The following is a 22427-nucleotide window of genomic DNA, read 5'->3' on the forward strand; positions in this document are numbered from 1 at the left end:
TAGACAGAGGTACAAACATCTCCAATTCATACTTCCAAATACACTAAAAATAATTAAAAATGTGGCCTCTGATCCTCATGTTTCCCACCAGTAGAGGCAAAAAAGGAGATTTTCATAACTATATATTAAAAAGAACATGTTCAAGTAAATCCACACACTACATGTGAGTGTTGTATGCTGTTCTTCCACAATATAAAAGTATAAAAATACGATTTCTGCCCTTTGTATCTAGACACAGCTGGAGAAAACACGGTTGCTACTAGCTAACTAGCTCTGTGTTATCTGAGCAGGCGCACTATCCCAGGGCCTCACCTTCCTGTGCTGGCTCAAGAGGGCAGAGAAATGCAGATGGCAATGCCTCTTCATTCCAGGAGACCAAACTCAGGAGGACAGAGCCAGCCCTAGCATGTTGCATAGCCTCTCCACGGGTGATACTCCTGGGACCTCCAATGGATGGGAGAAAGGGCTCTCAGCCCAGCTTCACGTGAGGGCGGTGTGGGTCATGTGTGGGGTGGGGGCTGCTTCTGGGACTTGGGAAGATGCGAACCTCAGGGGTACCCTCTGGGAAGGACAAGCCAGGGCCTGGGTGCCCGCCCATCCTAAGAGCCCCTCAAAGCGCCAGCTCACTTAGCGGCAGGCTGCTTGTCCTTGCACTTCTGGTAGGCACTCAGGATCTCCGTGATGATGCTGGGGTCCTCCAGGGTGGTAGTGTCCCCCAGCTCCTGGGCCTCACTAGTGATGATCTTCCTCAGGAGCCGCCGCATGACCTTCCCAGACCTGGTTTTTGGAAGACGTTTCACCACCTGGCAAGGAAGAGGCACGGTATTAGAGCGTGGATGATGCCCAGTCTCCGTGCTAGTATGGACTGCATTGAGATGAGAAGGGCTCTGCTCAGGGGGGATGCCCTCCCGGGGATCCACAGTGGATGTCTAAGCCTTCACCCCCAGAGAATGGTGAGGCCTGAGGTCTTGGCTTTATCCTTCCACTATCTGGACCTAAGCTGAAACCCACCCCGATGCCCTCTGCCAGGCAGGGTCCACCCAGGCTGGGTTCACCCCATACTGCCGCCTGTCTGTCCTGCCACTGTGCCACGTGCAGACACCCAGGTGGCAGCAGGTCCAAGCACCCACTGGGTGCCTCATCTCCATTCCCCGGCCTGGGACTTAGCGGGTTTTGTCTTATGTAAGAGGTGAGAACTACTTAAGAGAAAAATTTTGTCTTAGTGTTTGAAAAGCTAACATGGAGCATGCTCAAACAACTACAACCCATTCACTGCAAATGGCAATACATTAAGAGCTGTTGTTTGGGATCTTTGACAGTCACTCTGTCTTTTGAAATAGTTCAGTTCACCTAGGGCGAGTCCGGGTCTCCTGAAACTCTGGTCACTTGGCCAAATGTGTCAACTCTCGTAATACCAAGTGGAGCCTGGCCCTGCTGCCTCCGAGGGCCACCAAACCCAGAGTCACTGCGCACAATGTTCATAAAGGAGGGAATGAAAAACCGAGGGCTGAAGAGGCAGCCCAATCCTCCCCCAATTCTGACCCCCTGGGGTGGGGATCTGCGATCTCCCTCACTGCCACCAGGAAAAGTGCTCAGGAGCCACACAGGGGCTGGAGAACCCTGGTATTGTCCCCATGTTTCTAATGAAAATCCCTAAGATTCTTCACCAGCAGCCCCATTTCTGTGACTAGCCTGCACATGCCAACATACTAGAGCAGAAGCCTGCCTAGGTGACCTCCTGAACAGGTGAGCTGGCTGGGCGTGGAAGCCTAGGTGACCTCCTGGACAGATGAGCCCACTGAGCGTGGAAACCTGCCTAGGCGACCTCCTGGACAAGTAAGCTGGCTGAGCTTTTGGAGCTGCTAAGCTCTTGGAGCTACATCTCCTGCCCTCTCCTCTCCCTCTATGATAACACAGCGACCCACCAGCCTCACCACCAGCCAGGAAAACCAAACAGCTAGTGTCAGTTTTGATGGTAATTCAAAAAGAGTAATATGCTCCTAAAAGATCATTGTCACTTAACAATTGTGGGAAGCACAGCAGCACAGCCCCACCTTTGTGGGAGGCCCACTCACCAGGATCTCATCAGGCACAGCATATTTGGCAATCTTGGTGGCCACCATGGACTTGAGCTCCTACACCACCACATCTGAGTCACCTACACTATCTTTCACCACAATGAAGGCAAAGGCAGCTGAAAATAAAGTCAAGTTTGGGGATGTATTAAATACTAGACAATGAGCCAACTCCCGAAGCAGGGTGCTATGTACAGACTGCCAGAAATCCAAAGGGCTTTTGAATTCTATGTTAGGGACATTGTAGCAGCTGGTTTCTTTAGTTGCAAACCCAAAGATGCACTTCAGTTTCACGAAAAGTGGCAGCGATTCTAACAGCTCCACAGATGTTCCAGGTGAGTGCACATGTGTGGCTAAGAGCTTGGCATCTCAACTCTAATGCTGACTAACTGTGTGTGACCTGGGACGTGGGACCTCCCCACTCTGTGTCCTTATCTGTGAAATAACCCATAATGTGGTTTGATAGAATGAGACTTCCATGAGAAGGTGCACAGATGCACAGCAAGTGGGCACCAACAGCCTTTGGGGGCGTGTGTGCAACATGGTACCATGGGCCAGGGTGGCTATTTCAGTTCAATTAAATCAGCAGCTCCCCGGCTGCATGAGTCACACTTCAAATGCCATTTAGCACCATGCACAGCCAGAGGCTGCCACCCTGGACAACACAGACATGGGGCAGCTGAGAGTTCTGCTGGGCAGCACTGGCCAGCCCACATTTTAGCACAAATACTAGGTTTCGTTTTTCAGTACCTGGCATGTTCCAGGAAGGATGTTCCAGGATGTGAAGAGGGATCTAATTTGATTGCTTTCCATATAAAGAGTCGCTTGTCCCAGTGCCATCCCTGACAGCCTGCCCGTCCCCACTGGCCTGTAAGGTGCTCTGTCTCTCCCACGAAGTTTCTATATATGTGTGGCTCTCCTACTGCTCATCTGCCCCAGCACCATGCCACTTTCACCCATTCTTCCCCTGGCATGTAGCACCTAATTAACTGTGTCGTTTCCTCAGTGATCATCTTTCTTGCTCTTTGTCTGTCTCTCTCTTCTACTCTCGACCCCTCCAGCATGCTAGCTCTATGGGGGCAGAGACCTTCTCACTCACTGCTGTGTCCGCAGCATCTAGAACCATGCCTGGAACACAGGAGGTGCTCAACACATGGTTGTTTAGTGCATGAATGGATGATTGGTTTTCCGAACAAGCTATGATCTGTAAAGATCTACAGCCTTTGCCTGAAAGGCCTTCCCATATCCATGTGGCAAACTCCCATTCATCCCTCAAGACGCAATTCAGCCACCTCCTGCTCTGTGAAGCCTTTACCCATGAATCTAGTTTATGGCACATGCTGTGCGGGAACAGCTGTCAGTCCCCCTGCTGCCACCCCACTAGGTTGTTAGGTCTTTCAGGGAAAGAACACTGTTTTTCTCATCTTGGTCATTGATATGGGATCAGAAGTGGGCCTGGGCTATGGAGTTCTGAGGATGGTGCTGGAGGGAGGAAACCCTCCACATGGGTGGAGGAGCCAGTTAAGAGCCAGGAGGAGGCAGGCAAGGCTCAGGACACTGGAGACAAGAGAGACAAGAGCTTGGCCAGCAGCACCAGAGGCTTGCTGGGTCTACCAGGGGCTGCCCTTTTTCAGAGCTGGTGCAAAACAGAGAGAGTGGGGACAAATACACGATACTCACAGGTGGCTTTACAGCCAATCAAGAGCTGTTTGTCAGCTCTTCATAATTATAGAATCGATACTCAAATTCATTAGAAATCAGGAAAATCATCATACCCATGATACACAAATTCTCCCCACACATCTGGCAGACATTAAGAAGCCTGGCAACACCAGACTTGCAATAGCTCCACACATGCAGAACGTGCCCTGGGCAGCGGCATCCACAGCAGACTATGCCCGAACACCACCCCAACAGACCTAAGGCTAAGCTGCCCTATGAAAGACAGTGATTGTGATGCCCAAATGTTTGTCTAAAGGCCACTTCCACTGTCCTTTCCTTGATCTTGCACTTCCTGTGGATCCCCAGCCCAGAGACGTGAAATGCAGGAGTACCCAGAGGAGGGGCCCAGGCTCCTGTCAGAGCGAGGTTTGAGCACTAAGTTATCCTAGAAACACCTGAGAAACTGTCCTCATCTCCGTCCTCTCTGACCCCCCTGATCACATGTGGACGTCACCGGGCAGGGGTCCCTACCAGCTCTCTCCCACATCCCAGCCTTACCAGCACAGTCTTTTCATGGCAACTGAAAATGCTGTTTGTAAAGCACTGAAACAAATTCTCAATCTTGCAATGGGTCAATTTAAAGAAAGCATTTAAGTAAATAATGGAACAACGGCACATAGAAGTACAGGGAGGCAGGTGACATCTGGGACACACTCTTACACAGGGTGGCCTCCCAGCGGGAGGACAAGCCGGACCCCAGGCCACTGGGCAGGGTGGGAGAAGCCAGTCTGCCCAGCAGTGCCCTGGCATTGGATCTGTGTGTGTCCAGGTCACGCCAGGCCAGACAGTGTGCCTGGATGGACCTGGCATTGCAACACCTGGGTGCTCCCGCCCCTTCCCAGACCCAGACACCGAGAAGCTGGCAGACTCGAAACAAAGCATGGCCTTGGTAAAGAAGACCATTCTAGTCCCTCATTCTGCATTCCCCCGGCATGGCGCTGTGCAGTGGGAACCACAGGTCAGATTTGTCCAAAGAGTCCCAGGGCAGCACACAGCCTGCACGCTCCAGAGCAGCACACTCCAGCACACACGCGTGGTGGCTGCAGAGCTGGCTTGAGTGCGATGACCAAGCCCGTGAGGACACATGAGGCTGGACATTTTCTCATAAACTCCCTGTAACAGGGCTGGGTGATGTCTCCACCAGATAAACCATAGACAGACGGGGAAACCCGCCAAGCTTAGCCAAGCCCAAGTGGGTCATGGCCACTGTGGATGCGTGTCCTGGAAGGACAGCAGAACCAGGGCATTTCAGAAACCTGACCGAACACAAGTGCTGTTCAGCCTCGTCCCTGCAGTTTCCACTTGAGAGAGAAGAACACCGAGAGCTTGGCCCATAGTATCCCCTATCACCCCACTCTCCAGAGTCTGCTCCTCGTACAGAGATGCCCATAATGGGTGTGGGGTCAGCAATCAGGGAGGAGCTCTTCTCTAGGACATTCACCTTCTCCTTTGATGTCGTGGGGATAGCCAATGACAGCACTTTCTGGCACTGCAGGGTGGTCGGCCTGTGTACAACAGAGAACAAAATGACAAAATGTGGCAGCCCCTGGTGCTAGAAGTGACTCGGACCAGGGACTCCCACCCCAACTTGCAGGCCCATAGGGGCATCATGGAGGTGCAGGAGTGAAGGGGGAGGCCCAGCCTGTGCTCACGATGGCGTCTTCAATCTCTGCGGTCCCCAGCCGGTGGCCACTGATGTTGATGACATCATCCATCCGCCCTGTGATCTGGTAATAGCCGCCCTCGGTTCCGTGAGCCCCGTCTCCAGTGAAGTAATAGCCTGCACCAGCAGAGAAATTCAGCACCAGGAACCCTGAGCCAGGACCCATGTCCCCACCTCACTAAGCATGAAGCTCTGCAGCCCAGCACACGGCTGCAGTCTCGCCCATCGGCCTTCCTTGCAACTCTGATGCTTCCCTATGTTCTAGAGCATGGGCAGGTGGCTCCAAGACATCGAGACTTCGGGGAGCAGAAGGTATACAAGCAGCACTTCCAAGACGCTTCTCCAAAACACTGAGTCTTGTTTACATGCTTGAGACTGAAAATGACTGGTTCCAACAAGACAGAGGAGATAGCATTCATATAAATTTCCAACCCAAGGACAAAAAGGAAAACTAGGAAAAAATAAAAGTAAACTAGAAGAAAACTCCCAGCCTTGGTGACAGTCTTCTAAGGTACTTCTCCACCCTCCCTCCCCAGTAGCTAACAGGATCCTACCACGGGCCTGGCTGTAGGGCAGGACTTCACACCCACACCTAAGTAGCCCCAAGAAAGTCCCCGAGCAGGGAATCATGCCCACTGTCAAGATAAGGAAAGCCAGGGAGGTACAGCAAAGGGAGAGGGGGTCGGAGTCAAATTCTGGCCTCGGGAGCGCCTATTCCTGGCCACTGTGCTACGCTGCACTCAAATCCTATTAAAAATGGTTTCTGAGAATAAGATTCCAGCAGTCAGCTGAAAAGGAATGAGAGGGTCCCTGACAGCCTGCTCACCTGGGTAGGCCTTGAAGTAGGCGTCCACAAATCGCTGGTGGTCGCCATAGATGGTCCTGGCCATGCCCGGCCAGGCCTGAGAGATGCACAGGGCCCCGGAGACGTTGCTGCCCTCCACGACGCTGCCCTGTAGACCCCAGACATGCACATGAGAGAGGGCAGGCTCTGGGTGACAAGTGTGCCAAAAAATGACAAGCCCTGCCCTCAAGGGAGCTGTCCATAGCTCTCCCCTTTGCCCCGAGGAGGGCCCCAAGCCACCTGTGTGGCCACTAGCCAGTGCATGATACCAGTGCAGTGAACGCTGTGAGGTCAGCAGCCTCCTGCCAGGTACAGACCTGGGCACACAGGAGGGAGCTGGGCTGGGCAGGCAGGGATGAGGGAGGGCAAGCACATGGCCCCCATGCGGGGAAGGCCCATACACACCTTCTCATCCATGAGGACGGGGACGATGCCAAAGAAGGGCCTCATCGCCATGCCAGGGAGGATTTCCACCCCTTCTTCCGAGGGCTGTGGTGCGATGCAGATGCCACCCGTTTCTGCAGGTATGACAAGGAAGAAATGCAAGATCGGCCCGGACCCAGGGATATGCGTATCCAGAGTGGGGGGTGGGTGGGACTGTCCCTATTGTGGGCAAGGAAATGCCTCAGGGGCACAACGATCTTTGAGGCAAACCAGATGTGAGTCTGGTGCCCTCCACTGCGGATATGAGAAGGAGCCCCAAGCTGGCCTCAGCCCCAGGAGCTCTGGCGTCCCACAGCCAGGTACAGGCCCCCTCGCCATGTCAGGGCCTTGCTTGAAGTAGGAAAGGGCAGAGCCCACCCACTTGCACATGAAGACGGGGGAAAAAGAATTGCTTCTGGGCCAGCGCCTGTTCGACAGGAACCCAGCAACGAAAAAAGATGCCCTCAAATCCTGCCATCACATTATTTCTCTGGCACTCGCCTCTACCAGGGAAATGCCCCAGGGACTCAGCTAGAGAATCTCTGCCCCAGGTTTTCCCAAATGGATGGGACTGTCCCATGGGAACATCTCATTTTCTGGCTTGAGGATGAGCCCTCAGATAGTTACATTCATTACATCTGTGGTGGTCTTTCTCCCCAAGCATCCTAATAAGTCAGATACCCAAGAGAAGGGGGGACAAATCCAAACAAAATGTCACAGGAAAAATTCCTTTTCTCACTAAAATTTAAATTTAGACTCATGCTTCCTTAGAAGATAGGGCCTGTCTCATCAGATGTTCCCCTGTTCAGAAAGGGGCACTTGGAAGGGACACGGCCCTTGAGCTCCTGCTGCACACCAGGCCTTGGGCAGCAAGCTGGGCTGTGTTGCCTCAGTTCACCCTCACCCAGGCCTGTGGGGGGCACCCCCACCTCACAAAGGAGGAAACCGAGGCTCAGAGAAGTCGTGACATGAGGGCCCATAGCTGGGAAACAGCAGCCACGCGACCTCTGAGTTCCCTCACTCTAGCCCCCAGGGTTTCCGCAGTCTCGGGCGTTGACGTGTCTTCTGTTGCACCTGCTGTTGAGAGCTCGGACCCCAGTCCCAGCCTCACACCCGACCCTACAGACCCAGCACTTAGACTGGAACCTGTTCCCCAGGCCTCCTCACCTGTCTGCCACCAGGTGTCCACCAGCGTGCACCTGCTGTCCCCCACCACCCTGTGAAGCCACTCCCAGGCCTCACAGTTGATGGGTTCTCCCACTGAAACCACACAGGAAAGAAAAAGATGTTAACAGGCTGCAAATAAACCTGAAACCAAAAGTAAGTTTTGGTTTATTCTGTTTTTCTTTTTTTGTTTCGTTTTGTTTGGTTTGGTTTGGTTTGGTTTTTGTTTTGTTTTGTTTTTTGAGACTGAGTCTCACTCTGTCACCCAGGATGGAGTAGAGTGGCGTGATCTTGGCTCACTGCAACCTCCACCTCCCAGGTTCAAGCAATTCTCCTGCCTCAGCTTCCTGAGTAGCTGGGATTACAGGTGCCTGCCACCACAGCCGGCTAATTTTTTGTATTTTTAGCAGAGATAGGGTTTCACCATGTTGGCCAGGCTGTTCTCGAACTCTTGACCTCAGGTGATCTGCCGGCCTTGGCCTCCCCAAAGTGCTGGGGTTACAGATGTGAGCCGCCGTGCCCAGCCAAATGAAAAGATTTTTAAGGAGAAAACAGCTCTGTAATTTTTTTTTTTTTTTTTTTTTGAAGAACATACAAGGAGACCTGAAACTCCAGTGAGACATATCATATTTATGGTCATCAAAGAAATGCACATGACTGTGACGTATTTTTATCATTAGATGGTTGAAAATCAAAAAGCCAGCAAGAATGTGGGGAAAACAGGATTTCACAGACACCAATAGGAGGGTAGTGTGGTTCAGCAATTTTGGGGAGCAATCTGGATGTTTCTCTTAACATTTAAAACTCCATACATCCAATACAACTACTTTGAGCAACTGCTTGGGGCAGAATCTACTACGGCGGAACACCTCAAAACATGACCCCTGACGTACACCCCACAGAAATGACTGCAGATGCCACCAGAAGTGGCCATGTAAAGGGTGTCCTCAGCAGCTCTGCTCATGCCAGAAACCACACACATCCCTCAGGAGTAGGTGGCAAAATACAACATGGCACGCTCCTGCAGAGGAACGCCACACTGCAAAGAAGATGGCGAACCTCCACGACCCACGGCGGCATGGGTGAGTCTGAGGCACGATGCTGAGAAAGGGAGGGGTGTGCTGTGTGATCCCACCCAACTGAGGTTCAAGTGCAGCCACATCTGTCCGTGGTGATGCAGGCCACACTGTGGTCACGGCTCAGGTAACTCCCGTGACTGGCAGGAGCCATAAGGGGGCCTCTGGGGACTGGGAATTTCTGTAGCACTTATACATGTAAACATCTCTCAAGTTGAACACTTAACATCTGTATCCTTTAGTATACATTATATCTCAATAGAAAGGAAAAAGATACACATACACCCTAGCACTCTCAGTGTCTACCTTATGACATTTCCACACCAGGCCAGCACTCAGCCAGAACTCTCCAGGCTAGACGCGCTGTCACTAAAACACTGAAATATTCTCGTGCTGGTGTTTGCCCCTTGCTCAGGACCACTCACAGCCCACAGCCTGTCCCGGCAGCGGCCCCCGCATCAGTGCTGCATGATCAGTGCTGGCCACATGGGCGGCTCGGTGTCTTATGTGTCACACCTGCACTCAGAACATCCACAAGGGGCAGGGAGATGCCCTGCAGCACTGGTGGACATGCTGGGAGACTGCGACAGCCTGCACCCAGCCACGGGGATGTGACCACACGAGCCAGGGCAATCCCCACAGCAGGGCAGATCCATGTGGAGAAATGCAGATTCTAGGATCTTAAAATAAACATTACAGCATAATAGCACAGTGTGGTGACTTTGGTGTTAAAGAAAACATCATTTAACAGAGCCGCAATCCACTACAGGAACCGAATTGCGGAGACGGGACCGAACGCACAGGAGCAACAACACCTGGAGCAGACGTCAGGGAAAATCTTAGCTTTTTTTTTTTTTTTTTTTTTAGAGAGACAAGGATCTCGCTCTGTTGCCTGGACTGGAGTGCAGTGGCACAATCATGGCTCACTGCAATCTTGACCTCCAGGGCTCAAGGCTCCTCCCATCTCAGTCTCCCAAGTAGCCAGGACTACAGGCATGTACCCCCATGCCCAACTCCTAAGGGCATCAGCTTTAAGTTCAATGCTCCAATTTCTTCTTTTCACAAGAGCTTATCCATGTATTACTTATGAAATTGAAAGTTTAAAAAAGCTTTGAGAAATACACTTCTATGGGGAGGGTCTTGAGTAAGTGGGATTCTGATGACTCAGTGTCGTGAGGGCTGATCCTAGCTGCCTGGAATGGGTCTGGGCTCTGGAATTGCACTGACAAGTGTGCCAACACAGTGCTGGCCCTGGCCAAGGTGTGGAACACACTGATCCCCAGCACTGCTCCAAGGTGCTGGGAGCCTCAGGTGCAAGACATCACAGGACGCCGTGCTGCCTGCCAGCATTGTATACCAAGAGCAGCACAACGAGGTGTGTGATTAGCACCTGGCCTCCCGCAGGGTTCTGCGGCTAGAACCGGTTATGCAACAGGAACAGGAATGTGCCTATTGACCAGCTAAATACAAAAAACCCAGCTGAGCCTATGCTGGGGGCTGGCCCCCTGGCTCAGAGGTGTTCCAGGTCTGTGGGGACAGAGGCTGCTGGGATACACATCACACTCTAATGCAGCTGCCAGAGCACACCCCTTCCTGAAATGCACTTAGTGTGGTACCCCTTGTCACTGGACCCCGTGAATCTTCCTTCAGCAGACAAATCCCATGAGTGTATCTGGAAAACCAAATCTTGGCCGTCAGCCCTGTCCCCACCTAATGCCTAGGGCCCACTCATGTGGCCCTGCTGACAACACCTAGAGAATCTGGGAGAGTGTTTATGGCCCTGACCACCCCACTGTTTGTTCCCAGTTCCCAAGCACTGTATGGCCCGGGCAGTCAGAATCACACAGGCCTCTCAAGCCCAGCTCCAGCATGCCAAGAGAGACCACCCAAACTCACCACTTGCTGTGGTTTCAATGTTTGTCCCTTCCAAATCTCATGTTGAAATGTAATTGCCATTGTAACAGTATTAAGAGGTGGAACCTTTATGAGGTGATTATGCCAAGAGGCTTCTACCCTCATGAGTGGGATTGGTGCCATTATAAAAGGGTGAGTTCAACTTCCTCTTGCTCTCTCTCACCCTCTCTTTGCCCTTCCACCATAGGACAATGCAGCATGAAGGCCCTCACCAGATGCCAGCACCTTGATGTGGACTTCCCAGCCTCCAGAAACGTGAACCAATAAATCTCTGTTCATTATAAATCATCCAGTTTCAGGGTATTCTATTACAGCAGCACAAAGCAAACCAAGACACACCATCTGGAAAGGAGCTCCATGCTCTTTCTGAGAGGTGGAGGGACAGTATGGCAAGGGAAGCAGAGTGAGCCAGGACCCTAGGACCTGCTGAGGGTACAGGGTGGGTGCCTAGAGCCCATCAATCAGGTGGGGGGCAGAGTGAGTTTTACTGACTCTAGAACCAGGTACTGGGTTCAGCACAGGGTGCCCTACTTGCTGAGTGACCTTGGGCAGGTTCGCTGACCTCCCTGTGCCTCCTCTTCCTCCTCTGTAATGCGAAGCAACATCTGCTCTTTGCTCAAAGGATGTGAAGATAAAGGCATTTAATACATATTTGCTCTTATTAATAGTATTCAACCCCTCCTGCTTTTTAATCTAGAAAGCTCTTTGAGGAAAGAAGGTTTTTACTATTAAGGGGAAAATAAGGGAAAAGAGGAGGAGGAGTCATTGGATGCCTGCTATTCCTCAGGAGCTCTCCCCGTTAATCATCTCCATGCTAAACATTACACTAAGGCTCACATCTGACCCTCTGTGGCATCCTCACCACCCTGCAGGTAGGTCTCATCCCCATCTCACATTTGAGAACAAGTGGTGAACTCTGCAGGGCACAGCCCCAGCTGCAGTGCCTCTCAACCTGTGGCCCAGATGCCTGCATGGCCTCGTGGTCACCCAGCAGTAGCAGAATCACATGTTCACCGCACTCCCTTCCCAAGGATGCATGTGGCAGAATGGGACACTCTTCCGTGGTCACTGCCCTGCATGCTTCCCCAGTGAAAAGCCACCAAGCAGGTGGCTGACCACACGTGACCACACATGTAAAGGCAGACATGAAATGTGGCAGGGACAGGAGAGGGAACAGCAGTCACCAGCACCCAGTCCCTCCCAGCACCAGCCCAAAAGACAGACACCGCCGACACTGTCGAAACCATGCCACCGTCACCTTTCCAAAATGTTTCCACATGACCTGGCAATATCTATCAACATTACCAATAGGCCTAAGCTTTGAACTCTCTGCCTGGAAACATCTACAGTAGCAGCAGGGCAAAAGCACAGGATGGTATCCACTCCATGGACTTGGAGACAATCAAAAGGTCTAACAACGGGGCAGTGTTTAGCAAACTGTAGTTATACTATTATTATTATTATTACTATTTAGAAGACTGAGTCTCACTCTGTCACCAGGCTGGAGCGCAGTGGTGCAATCCTAGTTCACTGCAGCCTGAAACTCCTGGGCTCAAGCAATCCTCCCACCTCAGCCTTTGCCACCACACCCAGCTAAGTTACAAAATTAAATCCCATGCAGCCACTAAAGAAATGACTTGGCCCTTAACTTATTGAGTGGGTAAGTATTCCTAATGAAGATTAAGCTACAGAAATTGGGCACAGAAACGATGGCACAGAAAATGTCTAGAATGTTTTTCCCCAGACTGGTAACTGCTGCCAGCTCTGGGGAGGGGCTTATAGGTGGGAAGAGGTGCTTTCTACCAGATCCAGTCTGGCGTTGCATGAATTCACACATACAAAGCCGGGCAGCTTCATGACTGAAGTCCTGCTGAAGCGCGTATTGGCTCTGAGGGTCTAAGGCAAGTGCACCCTCTCCTGCTGCAGGGCAGGCCACTCACCTGACCCCAGGGTCCGCAGGGAGGAGCGATCGTACTTCTTCACCCAAGCATCACCGTATTTCAGCAACAGCCGGACAGCCGTTGGAGCGCCATAGAACTGATTGATCTTCAACCTCTCTACTGTCTCCCAGTACCGACCTACAGAAAGGCCGAAATTCACTGTCAGCAGGAGAGCTGACATGATCTACTTTAAACTTAGAGATCAGCCAAGACTTCCCGAGTGCTGGGCATGTGCAGACGTGCATATGTCCATATAAAAAGGATCCCTCCCAACCCCCCCACCAGTGAAAGACAGAAAGAAGCCCCATAGGACAAGTCTCCAATGGCTGGTCTCCTCCCAGCACTCCCCAGATCCATGGGTGGCATATTCAGGAACAGTCTTCACCTGGCTTAGGGTGATGGCCTAGTTCAAGGCGATACTATGTGGATTTAATAACCCGTGGAGCATTAACACAGAGCTTTCACTCGGTCACACTTACATGGGCTCTAAAGTGGTGACTGGGGCTTCCCCTCATGACAGCAGAGCTGCCACTGTGTGTGTCCCAGGGAGCAGGGCCATATGCCCAGCATGCACACCCCTGATTCCTGTAAACCCACCACCCACACCATCCCCTCCACATGGGACACTGAGCTTCCAGGGGCTGAAGTGGTGGCCTGAGACAGCACCTGGGCCATGGCCCTTAATCCCTGGTCTTGCCCCTACAACTTCTTCCTTGAGCACACCCAGACCCCAAAGGCAGGGATGGAGCACTGGGAGGTGATAACACAGTTCATGCACAGTTGTCAGCGCCATGGAACGCTGTGGCAGCAGCCTTTGGGCAGAGCCACCATGGTCTTCTTACATTAAAGCAGGTATTTGAAGACACTGCTGTGTGGGAGGACGATGCCCAAGGGAGCCAGACTTCACCTTGTTTTCAAAGTGATCTCAATGTAATGGAGATGGTTCTAGACCATGCATAACATGGTCTGAGGGATGGCCCTGAAAGTTCAAGGAGCAGGGCTTGGGAAACAGAAGAGGCAGGCAGCTGGTCCTAGCCTCGAGAAAGGGCTGGATCTGGGCAGGCGGCCTAGAGGTGAGAAGGATACCAAAGTGATGGCCCGAGGCCGGCAGTTTAAGTCAGAGGGCAGGACTACAGGAGCAGGGGCCTTGAGATGTCCTCCAGCGCCAAGTCAGACTCCCTGCTGCTGCCCGTCGGATCTTTCTGAAGACCCGGTGCCTGGCCCCACCGGGCATCTCGACAGCAGGACCTGGAGAGCCACACCCTCACCAGAGCCCAGGTGTCCCCCTTCCATGAACCTCTCCACAAGCCTCAAGCCTCAGGCTCTCTCTCCTGACACCAGCATGGGGTCCCAAACAGGGTTCACCATCCTTACCAGCATTGGGGTAAACTGGGGTGCTCTCAAAAAGGACACTGGTGGCTCCATTGCAGAGAGGCCCATACACCACGTAGCTGTGTCCTGTAATCCAGCCAATGTCAGCCACACAGCCGAAGATGTCACCTGGCCGGTGGTCAAACACAAGCTGCAGAGACAGGAAGGGAGCATCAGGAGCTTGTCCCCCCACTCCACCATGTTCACCAGGTCACTAGGAAATCAGCATGCATATGCTGCAGGCCACAGCTGTGAGAGGCAGCTGGCTCGTCAAACGGCCTCCAGCAGCAGGACAGGTGGGAACACTGCAGAGTCCGTATAGTTGTATGTTTAACACGTGGACACCTTTTTGCATTGCCTTATGCCACGATTTTTTAAACCCCTTAAGAACTACAAAAAATAAAAGTCAAAAAGGCCAAGAATGGCATCAAGCATCATCAGCTTCGAGAAGCATGAGAGGACAGACATCCGAATCCCCTTTATTCTTCCACAGCAGCTCACTGGAGCCTGATCCCATCTCAGGATCCAACTGCCCATATGCAGGAAACACAGAGGGCAGAGGGACAACAGGCACAACCCAGACTAAAGGACACCAGAGAAAAATGGCTGGACACGATAATGGCCAAGTGTAAGGAAATGGGGGAGCATAGGCTTAAAAGGACTTAAAAGACATATCAACAATATTTTAGGCCGGACTCAGTGGCTCACACCTATAATTCCAACATTTGGAGCGGCCAAGGCGGGCGGATCACTTGAGGTCAGGAGTTCGAGACCAGCCTGGCCAACATGGCAAAACACTGTCTCTACTAAAACTACAAAAAAAATTTAGCAGGGTGTGGTGGCAGGTGCCTGTAATTTCAGCTACTCAGAAAGCTGAGACAGGAGAGTCACTTGAACCCAGGAAATGAAGGTTGCAGTGAGCTGAGATCACACCACTGCACTCCAACCTGCACAACAGAGTGAGACTCCATGAAGAAAAAATACATATTTTAATGGGCAACGGTAAGCTACAGTGCCCATGGACACACATACGAGCCACAAAACTATCAAAAGAAAAACACAGGGCAGGGGCGCAAGACGCATCAGGACACATTGGACGGGGCTGCAGCCACATGGGCCTGGAAGGGGCTTCTGAGAAACAGGTGGCCTTTTCACCTCTTGATCAAAGTGGCATTTGCCTTATAATAATTCATTAAGCCACACATTTAATTTGGGTGGTTTTCTGTATCTGTCCTAAAAAGAGTTTTAAAAAATCTTTGGGTGAGTGGCCCTTAGTGTCCTGCTGCCACGTTACATGGTCAGATTCTCTGGGAGTTTCTAGACAGTGCAGGGGGGGCTCGAGGCAGCCAGGGCCCTGAGGAGCTGTGGGGTGGGGAGACTCGAGGGGCCCTGCCCCAAATAGGACAGGAAGAAACACTGACCTCTCACACCTACAGGCCTCGCTCTGCAGCAGGAGGACTTCTGGCCCTGCCCCTGCCTGGAGCCCTGCCGAGGGCCCAGCACCGCCCCGCACAGGCCTGTACCTTGTGGGTCAGGGCGGCATAGAGCAGGTAGCCTGCCTGGGTATGGACAATGCCCTTGGGCATTCCAGTGCTCCCTGAGGTGTATGGCCATTTCCTGGAAGGGACAAGAAACAAAGAGCCCACCGAGGGCACTCAGCCTCTGAGAGCACCACTCCCCCTCCGCAGCAGGACTCCGCACACGGGATTCAGAATTCACCTGCTCTGACCTGTCCAAGTTCAATTCCAAATGTGGAAAGGACACAAAACAAAAGGGTGGGTGCAATCATTTGTGTTACAGTAAGTGTTCCAACCTCCCTGTCATATTGGAGTTTTATCTTCCCAGACAGTACTCAAGCTCACCAAATACCACAGAGGAAACCTGGGCACCTCTAGGGAACCCAAATTGAGAACTACAACCCAAGAAGTCTCAGAGCCAACTAACTTGATATGACCTCTCCTCAAACTATGCAAAGTGAGGTAACCTACCTGCTCCAGCGGGACGTCCAGATCCCCCATGTGGACCTTGTTGTCTGTCCTGTGAGCCACCAGGACACGCTGCACGGTGGGGCAGTGCTTCACAGCCTCGTCCACTATTTTCTTCAGCTCCATCACGCACCCACCCCGGAGTCCTTGGTTGAAGGTGATAACCACCCTGCACTTGGCTAACAGAGACAACACAGACATTTCTGATCAGTCTCCTCCCGACTTTGGCCCTCATAGCTCTGACTCACATAGAACATCCAGGCCTAGGACTGTGAGAAACTCAGTCCCATCTTGAGTAAAAGACTCGATGGAAAAAGTGAGGAGCTGTCTGCTCTCCAGCCTTTGTGTGCCATGAAGAAGCACCAGGCCTTTGTCCAGTTCTGAGGCTAAGGGGAAGGAACCAGAGATAAATCACTTTGAAGTTCAACTCTTCCTCCTTGAGTCAGCAGCATAAAGACAATTTGCCAACCAGACTTCCACCTTTCTCTCCTGTCTGCCCAGGAGCAAACCCCAGGAAAGGGGCCATCATGCCACCTGCAGCAATCAAGGTGACAGAGAAACACCGAGAAGCAGAGACCAAGAAAGTTGGACAAACAGAGGCCAAGCCCAAAGGTGTCCCATGTGGCCAGGCCCTGTCTAGAGTGACGTGTGTGGGTCAAGAGCCTTCACTGTCCAGAGATCAGAAACTACACCCCAGTGGATGATTGGGAGCTGCTTGCCCTCCTCACCTTCAGGAGAAGGCCCTCCTGATCCCACACCTGCTCTTCAATGACCAATGGTGCTCAGCCAGGCCCAGGGGGAAGCCAGGAGGACCCTAGCTTCCATGGTTAACCTAGGGGGAGGCCCAGAGCAGGGAAGAGGGGTGCACACACAATGGACCTCGAGACCCCAGGAAAAGGAGGTGTCCGCCATGCTGTTCCCCAGTGCGGGATCCCCAGAGGGATCACAGCTGCAGGGGGTTACTACACAGCCCCTCAGGAAGAGCCTGGGACAAATGTCCAGCTGTGACCCTGACTGGCAGGGCCTCACCCACATCCCTCAGGCCTTTCACTCATTTTGCACCAAAGGCCTCTTGCAGAGCTATGGACAGAAGTGCTTGGGAACCCTCGACCAATGACTCTCAATAGTTGGGGTACAAATCCTGCAACTCCCCACCCTTTGCATGGAGCCATTTGAGGCATGTGTGCCACATTCCTGTCCAGAGCCTCTCTGCAGATGAATCTCCGGTCACCCTCTGTGGCCTCACTCAACACTGCCCTACCACACTTCCAAGACAGACTCTGGTCTCAATGTTCCCTTTGGGAGAGTCCTACCTAAATAAATCTGAAAGCACTTTTGCGCAACATGCCCACCCTTTCTCCTCCTGAGAGCCCTGGAGATGTCACGGCCATGAAAGTTCCCTGAGAATTCTGCAGCACACACAGGACCATCCAGGGGTCAGAGAGATACTCTAGGCTGCCCTTGTGCAGCCACCCCTGCCTGGCACCAAGAGCCATGGCTACACACACTCTTTGCCCTGCAAGCTTCAGTGATAGCTCACCTGGGGAAACCAAGTCAGTTGGGTGGAGCCTATCAGAGACTTTCCAGACCTACATCCCCGAGTAGGGGTTGGTCCAGGCAAGCCCCCTGTAAGCGAGGAAGGGAGATGCTCCAGCAGGAGGGAATGAACCTTTCTCAAGGGTATGGGAGACAAAGAAAGCTCATGGGGATGAGGATCTTTCATGAAACAGTGACCACAGCCCGTGCAACATGCTGAAATCACACTACACAGCAGGCAGTTCCTTCCCTGCCTCCCAAGGCACACACCTCGCTCCTGACTCGCACCTGTCCAGGGCCTCCCTGCCCAACAGGCTCTCCATGAGAGGCCTCCAGGAGGTACCCAGGAGCTTCTGAGCACCATAAGCATGTCTGGCCCACTGGTGCCTTCCAAGGCTGGGTCACAGCATGGGTGCTGGCAGGAACCACGTGTCACTCTGGGAGGATTTGACTTTCCCTCCCTGGATTTGAGCAGGCACCAGCATCTGCGTTCATTTTCTGCTGCTTCCATAACAAATAACACAAACTCAGTGGCTCGGAACACTCATTTTTAGCTCACAGTTCTGTTGTCTGGACAGGCTTGGCGGGGTTCTCTGCTTAGAGTCTCGCAAGGCCAAAGTCAAGGACAGAGCTGGCTCCTATGTGGTGGCTCTGGGGAAACATCCACCTCCAGGCTCATTCAGTGGTTGGCAGAACTCAGTTCCACGCGACTGTGGGATTAGGGTCGCCCTTTCCTTGCTTACTGTCAGCCAGGGGTCATTCTCAGCGACTACAGCCACCACCTGCCCTGGTTCATGGCCCTGTTTATCTTCAAAGCCAACAATGGCGGGTAAAGTTGCTTTGAATCTCTCTGACCTCTCCTTCTGCTTCACTTCCTCTGCCTCTACTGGGAGCAAGTTCTGTGCATTTAAGGGCTACGGGATTAGATGGAGCCCACCTGGATATCCCATTGCCTTACATCTGCAAAGTCCTTTCACCATGCAAGTGACATGGCACAGCTTCCGGGGGATTACAGTGTGGCCATCTGAGTGGGTCATTATTCTGCCCCCACAGCCTCTCTCAAAGCCATTCCCCTGACCTCTATCCTCCCCTCCAACACCCTCTACTCCTCAAGCAGCCTAAAGCAAGAGGGAAGGTCCAAGCCTGGAAGTCAGGCCAGGGGAAGGAACTCTGGAACTGCGCCTGCTGACTGAGGTGGCTGCCCAGACATGTGATACCCTGGCGGTCAGACTCACAATATGCACCCACCTCCCAGCGACCAACTGAAGATGGCTGCACATTCTTTCACCTGCTCTTACAGAGAAGCCGGATCCAGGTCTCCTCCCCTTGAATCTGGAATGGCCACAGACTGGTTTGGCCAATCTAGTAAGGCAAGAGTGATGCCAGACCTGTGCCAGCCTGGCCTGTAGGACACTGGCAGTTGCTATTTCCTTCCTCTTGGAGCCATGTGCTGCCATGTGACAAGCCTGACTACTGAGGCTGCAAGGCTATGAGGAAGCCCAAGTCAGCCACGTGTAGAGGCCACATGGAGAGAAAGAGAGGCCCACCAGTCCCCAACCCTTCAAGTCAACCTGACTAATGTCCCAGATGTCATGGAGCAGAGAACAGCCATTCCCCGTCCCCATCTGATTCCTGTTCCACAGATCCATGAAATAGAATAATAAAATTTATAGTTTTCAGTTGTTTTAAGCACTAAGTTTTGGAGTAGTTTGTGACACAGCAATAGAAAATCAAAACAGCCCCTCATTGACTCAAGAGGACACAGATACCCATCTTAATAGAATCTTGTCCCCAGGAACCTGGCACCCGCAGAGCTGCACAAGGAGGCTGAAGGATATCAGAGTCCTCTTCAGAACAGACTCCTGGCCCCTGCCCTCTCATGCTTGGTTGTTTAGCAATTCTGAGGTTCTGGGAGCACCCCAGCATCCAGCTACTAAATCCCCATATGCTGAAGTCACCAAGAGTCAACTGCTATTGCTTGTTTCAAACAATCTTAACAGAAGCACTGGGTGACCATGGCCACACCAGCAAGAGAGGAAAGGGGCAGCTTAGCATAATGCTGAAAGCATGAACTATGGCGGCAGAATGTCTGTGTTCAACTCCTGACTCTGTCAATTACTAGGTATGTGACCTTAGATAAGTCACTTAAACTCTCTGCGTCTCAGTTTACTCATCTTTAGAAAGAGAATAGTAACCTCCCAACAAAGAAAAGACCAGAACCAAATGACTTCACTGGTGAAGTCTATCAAATATTTAAAGAATTAGCAACCAATCCTTCTCAAACTCTTCCAAAAAACTGAAGAGAAGGAGATACTTTCAAATTCATTTTATGAGGCCAGTATTGCCCTGATACTAAAGCCAGACAAAGATTACTACAAAAAAAGAAAACTATAGACAAATATCTCATATAAACAATGATGCAAAACTCTTCCACCAAATGCTAGCAAACTGTACCCAGCAGCATATTAATAGAATACACCATGACCAATCAGGACTTACCCTAGGAAAAGTGGTTCAACATGCAGCAATCAATCACTGTAACACATCACACTACTCCAATGAAGGAAAAAACACATCTCAATTGACACAGAACAAGCTTTTGACAAAATCCAATACCCTTAGATGATCAAAAACTTAAAACCAGGAATAGAAGGGAACTTAATTGATAAAGGGCATCTGAAAACCCACAGTTAACATCATATTAATGGTAAAAGGCTGAAGCCTTCCCCCTAAGATCAGGAACAAAACAAGGATGCCCACTTTTTACCACTGCAATTCAACATTATAAAAGAAGCTGTTGCCAGAGTGATTAGGCAAAAAAAAAAAAAAAAAAAAAAAAAAAAAAGAAAGAAATAAAAGACATCCAAATTGGAAAGGAAAAAGTAAAACTATCTCTAGTCACAGATGACATGATCTAATATGTATAAATCCTAATGAATCCACAAAAAACTCTTTATTAGAGCTAATAAATCAGTAAATTTGCAAGATACAAGATCACTATGCAAAAATTAGCTGTATCTCTATATATTAGCAATGAACAATACATAAAGGAAATTAGTAAAACAATTCCATTTATAAAAATTCATAAAAGAATAAAATACTTAGGAATAAATTTAGCCTAGGATATGCAAGACTTGGACACTGAATACTACAAAATACTGCTGAAAGAAATTTTAAAATACCTAAGTAAATGGAAAGATACTCCATGTTTGTGGATTAATATTGTTGACATGGCAATACCCTCCAATTTTTTTACAGATTGAATGCAATCAAAATCCCAACATCTTTTTTTGTAGAAATGGAAGAGCTAATCCTAAAATTCTTATGAAAATACAAGAAACCCAGAAGAGCCAAAATGATCTTGAAAAAAAAAAGAACAAAGTTGGGAGACTCACACTTCCTGGTTTCAAAACTTACAAAGCTACAATACCAAAACAGTTTGGTACTGAGATAACAACAGATAGATAATCATATGGATAAATGGAATAGAATAAAGAGCCCAGAAATAATCCCTTCCATATACGGTCAAATTATTTTCAACAAGAGTACCAAGTCCACTTAACAGGGAAAAGAATAGCCTCTTCAACAAACGGCACTGGGACCAATGGATAGCCATAGGACAAAGAATGAAACTGGACGCTTACCTCACATCCTGTACAAAAATCAGCTCAAAAGTAAAGACCTAAATGTAAAAAGGTAAAACTTAAACTCTTTGAAGAAAACATATGAACAGGGAGGCCGAGGCGGGTGGATCACGAGGTTAAGAGATCGAGACCATCCTGGCCAACATGATGAAACCCCATCTCTACTAAAACTACAAAAGTTAGCTGGGTGCAGTGGCACGCACCTGTAATCCCAGCTGCTCAGGAGGCTGAGGCAGAAGAATCACTTGAACCCAGGAGGTGGAGGTTGCAGTGAGCTGAGATCATGCCACTGCACTCCAGCCTGGCGACAGAGCAAGACTCCATCTCAAAAAAAAAAAAAAAAAAAAAAGAAAGAAAGAAAAAGAAAACATAGGAAAAAATCTTCACAGCATTGGATTTAGCTATGTTTTCTCAAATAATACAGCAAAGACACAGGCAGCAAAATAAAAAATCGATAAATTAGACTTCATTAAAATTTAGAACTTTTATGCACCAAAGTTTACTACTGAGAAAGTGAAAAGACAACCCACAGAATGGGAGAATATTTGCAAATCATATATCTGATAGAGGTCTAATATTCATAATATATAAGTAACTTACATACTCAACAACAAAAAGACAAACAAGCAATTAAAATATGGGCAAACAGCTTAAGTAGACTTTTTCCAATGAAAACATACAAATGGACAACAGGTGCATAAAAGATGTTCAATATTATTAGTCATTAGGGAAATGCAAATCAAAACCACAATGAGATATCACTTCATTCTCACCACGACAGCTATAATTTTTTTAAGTGAAAAACAAGATGCAGAGAAACTGGAGCCCACATATACTATTGGTGGAAATGTAAAATGGTGCATCTCCTTAGCACAACAGTTTTGCAGTTCTTTGATAAGTTAAACATGGAATTACCACATGAGTCAGCAAGCCCACTCATAGGTACATAACCCCAAAATTAAAAGCAGGTGTTCCTATACATGAACATCCATAATAGCTCTATTCACAATAGCCAAAAAATAGAAACAACCCAAATGGCCATCAATTAATGAATGGATATTACTCACCTA

The 22427-nt window shown here is 50.3% G+C and overlaps 2 protein-coding genes across 2 annotated transcripts in view; both read right to left on the bottom strand.

The window, feature by feature from the left end:
* Positions 1-620: 620 nt before the first annotated feature.
* On the bottom strand, positions 621-15805 carry LOC103247057 (acyl-CoA synthetase short chain family member 1). The gene is made up of 9 exons (XM_073008159.1): positions 15716-15805; positions 14196-14343; positions 12822-12959; positions 7895-7987; positions 6710-6822; positions 6287-6413; positions 5450-5577; positions 5239-5302; positions 621-803 (listed from the first exon to the last, which is right to left on the bottom strand). The coding sequence occupies exons 1-9, from the start codon at positions 15776-15778 to the stop codon at positions 733-735; spliced, it is 945 nt and encodes a 314-aa protein (XP_072864260.1). The 5' UTR covers positions 15779-15805; the 3' UTR covers positions 621-732.
* A 98-nt stretch (positions 15806-15903) lies between these two features.
* LOC119623532 (acetyl-coenzyme A synthetase 2-like, mitochondrial) overlaps positions 15904-22427 on the bottom strand; it is a 28046-nt gene continuing 21522 nt past the window's right edge. The window contains exon 5 of the mRNA XM_073004784.1: positions 15904-16356. Coding sequence (XP_072860885.1) covers positions 16013-16356 — 344 coding nt within the window. The 3' untranslated portion in view covers positions 15904-16012. The remainder of the gene's footprint in view (positions 16357-22427) is intronic.

Source organism: Chlorocebus sabaeus, chromosome 2, assembly GCF_047675955.1.
Source record: "Chlorocebus sabaeus isolate Y175 chromosome 2, mChlSab1.0.hap1, whole genome shotgun sequence".
Classification (NCBI taxonomy): domain Eukaryota; kingdom Metazoa; phylum Chordata; class Mammalia; order Primates; family Cercopithecidae; genus Chlorocebus; species Chlorocebus sabaeus.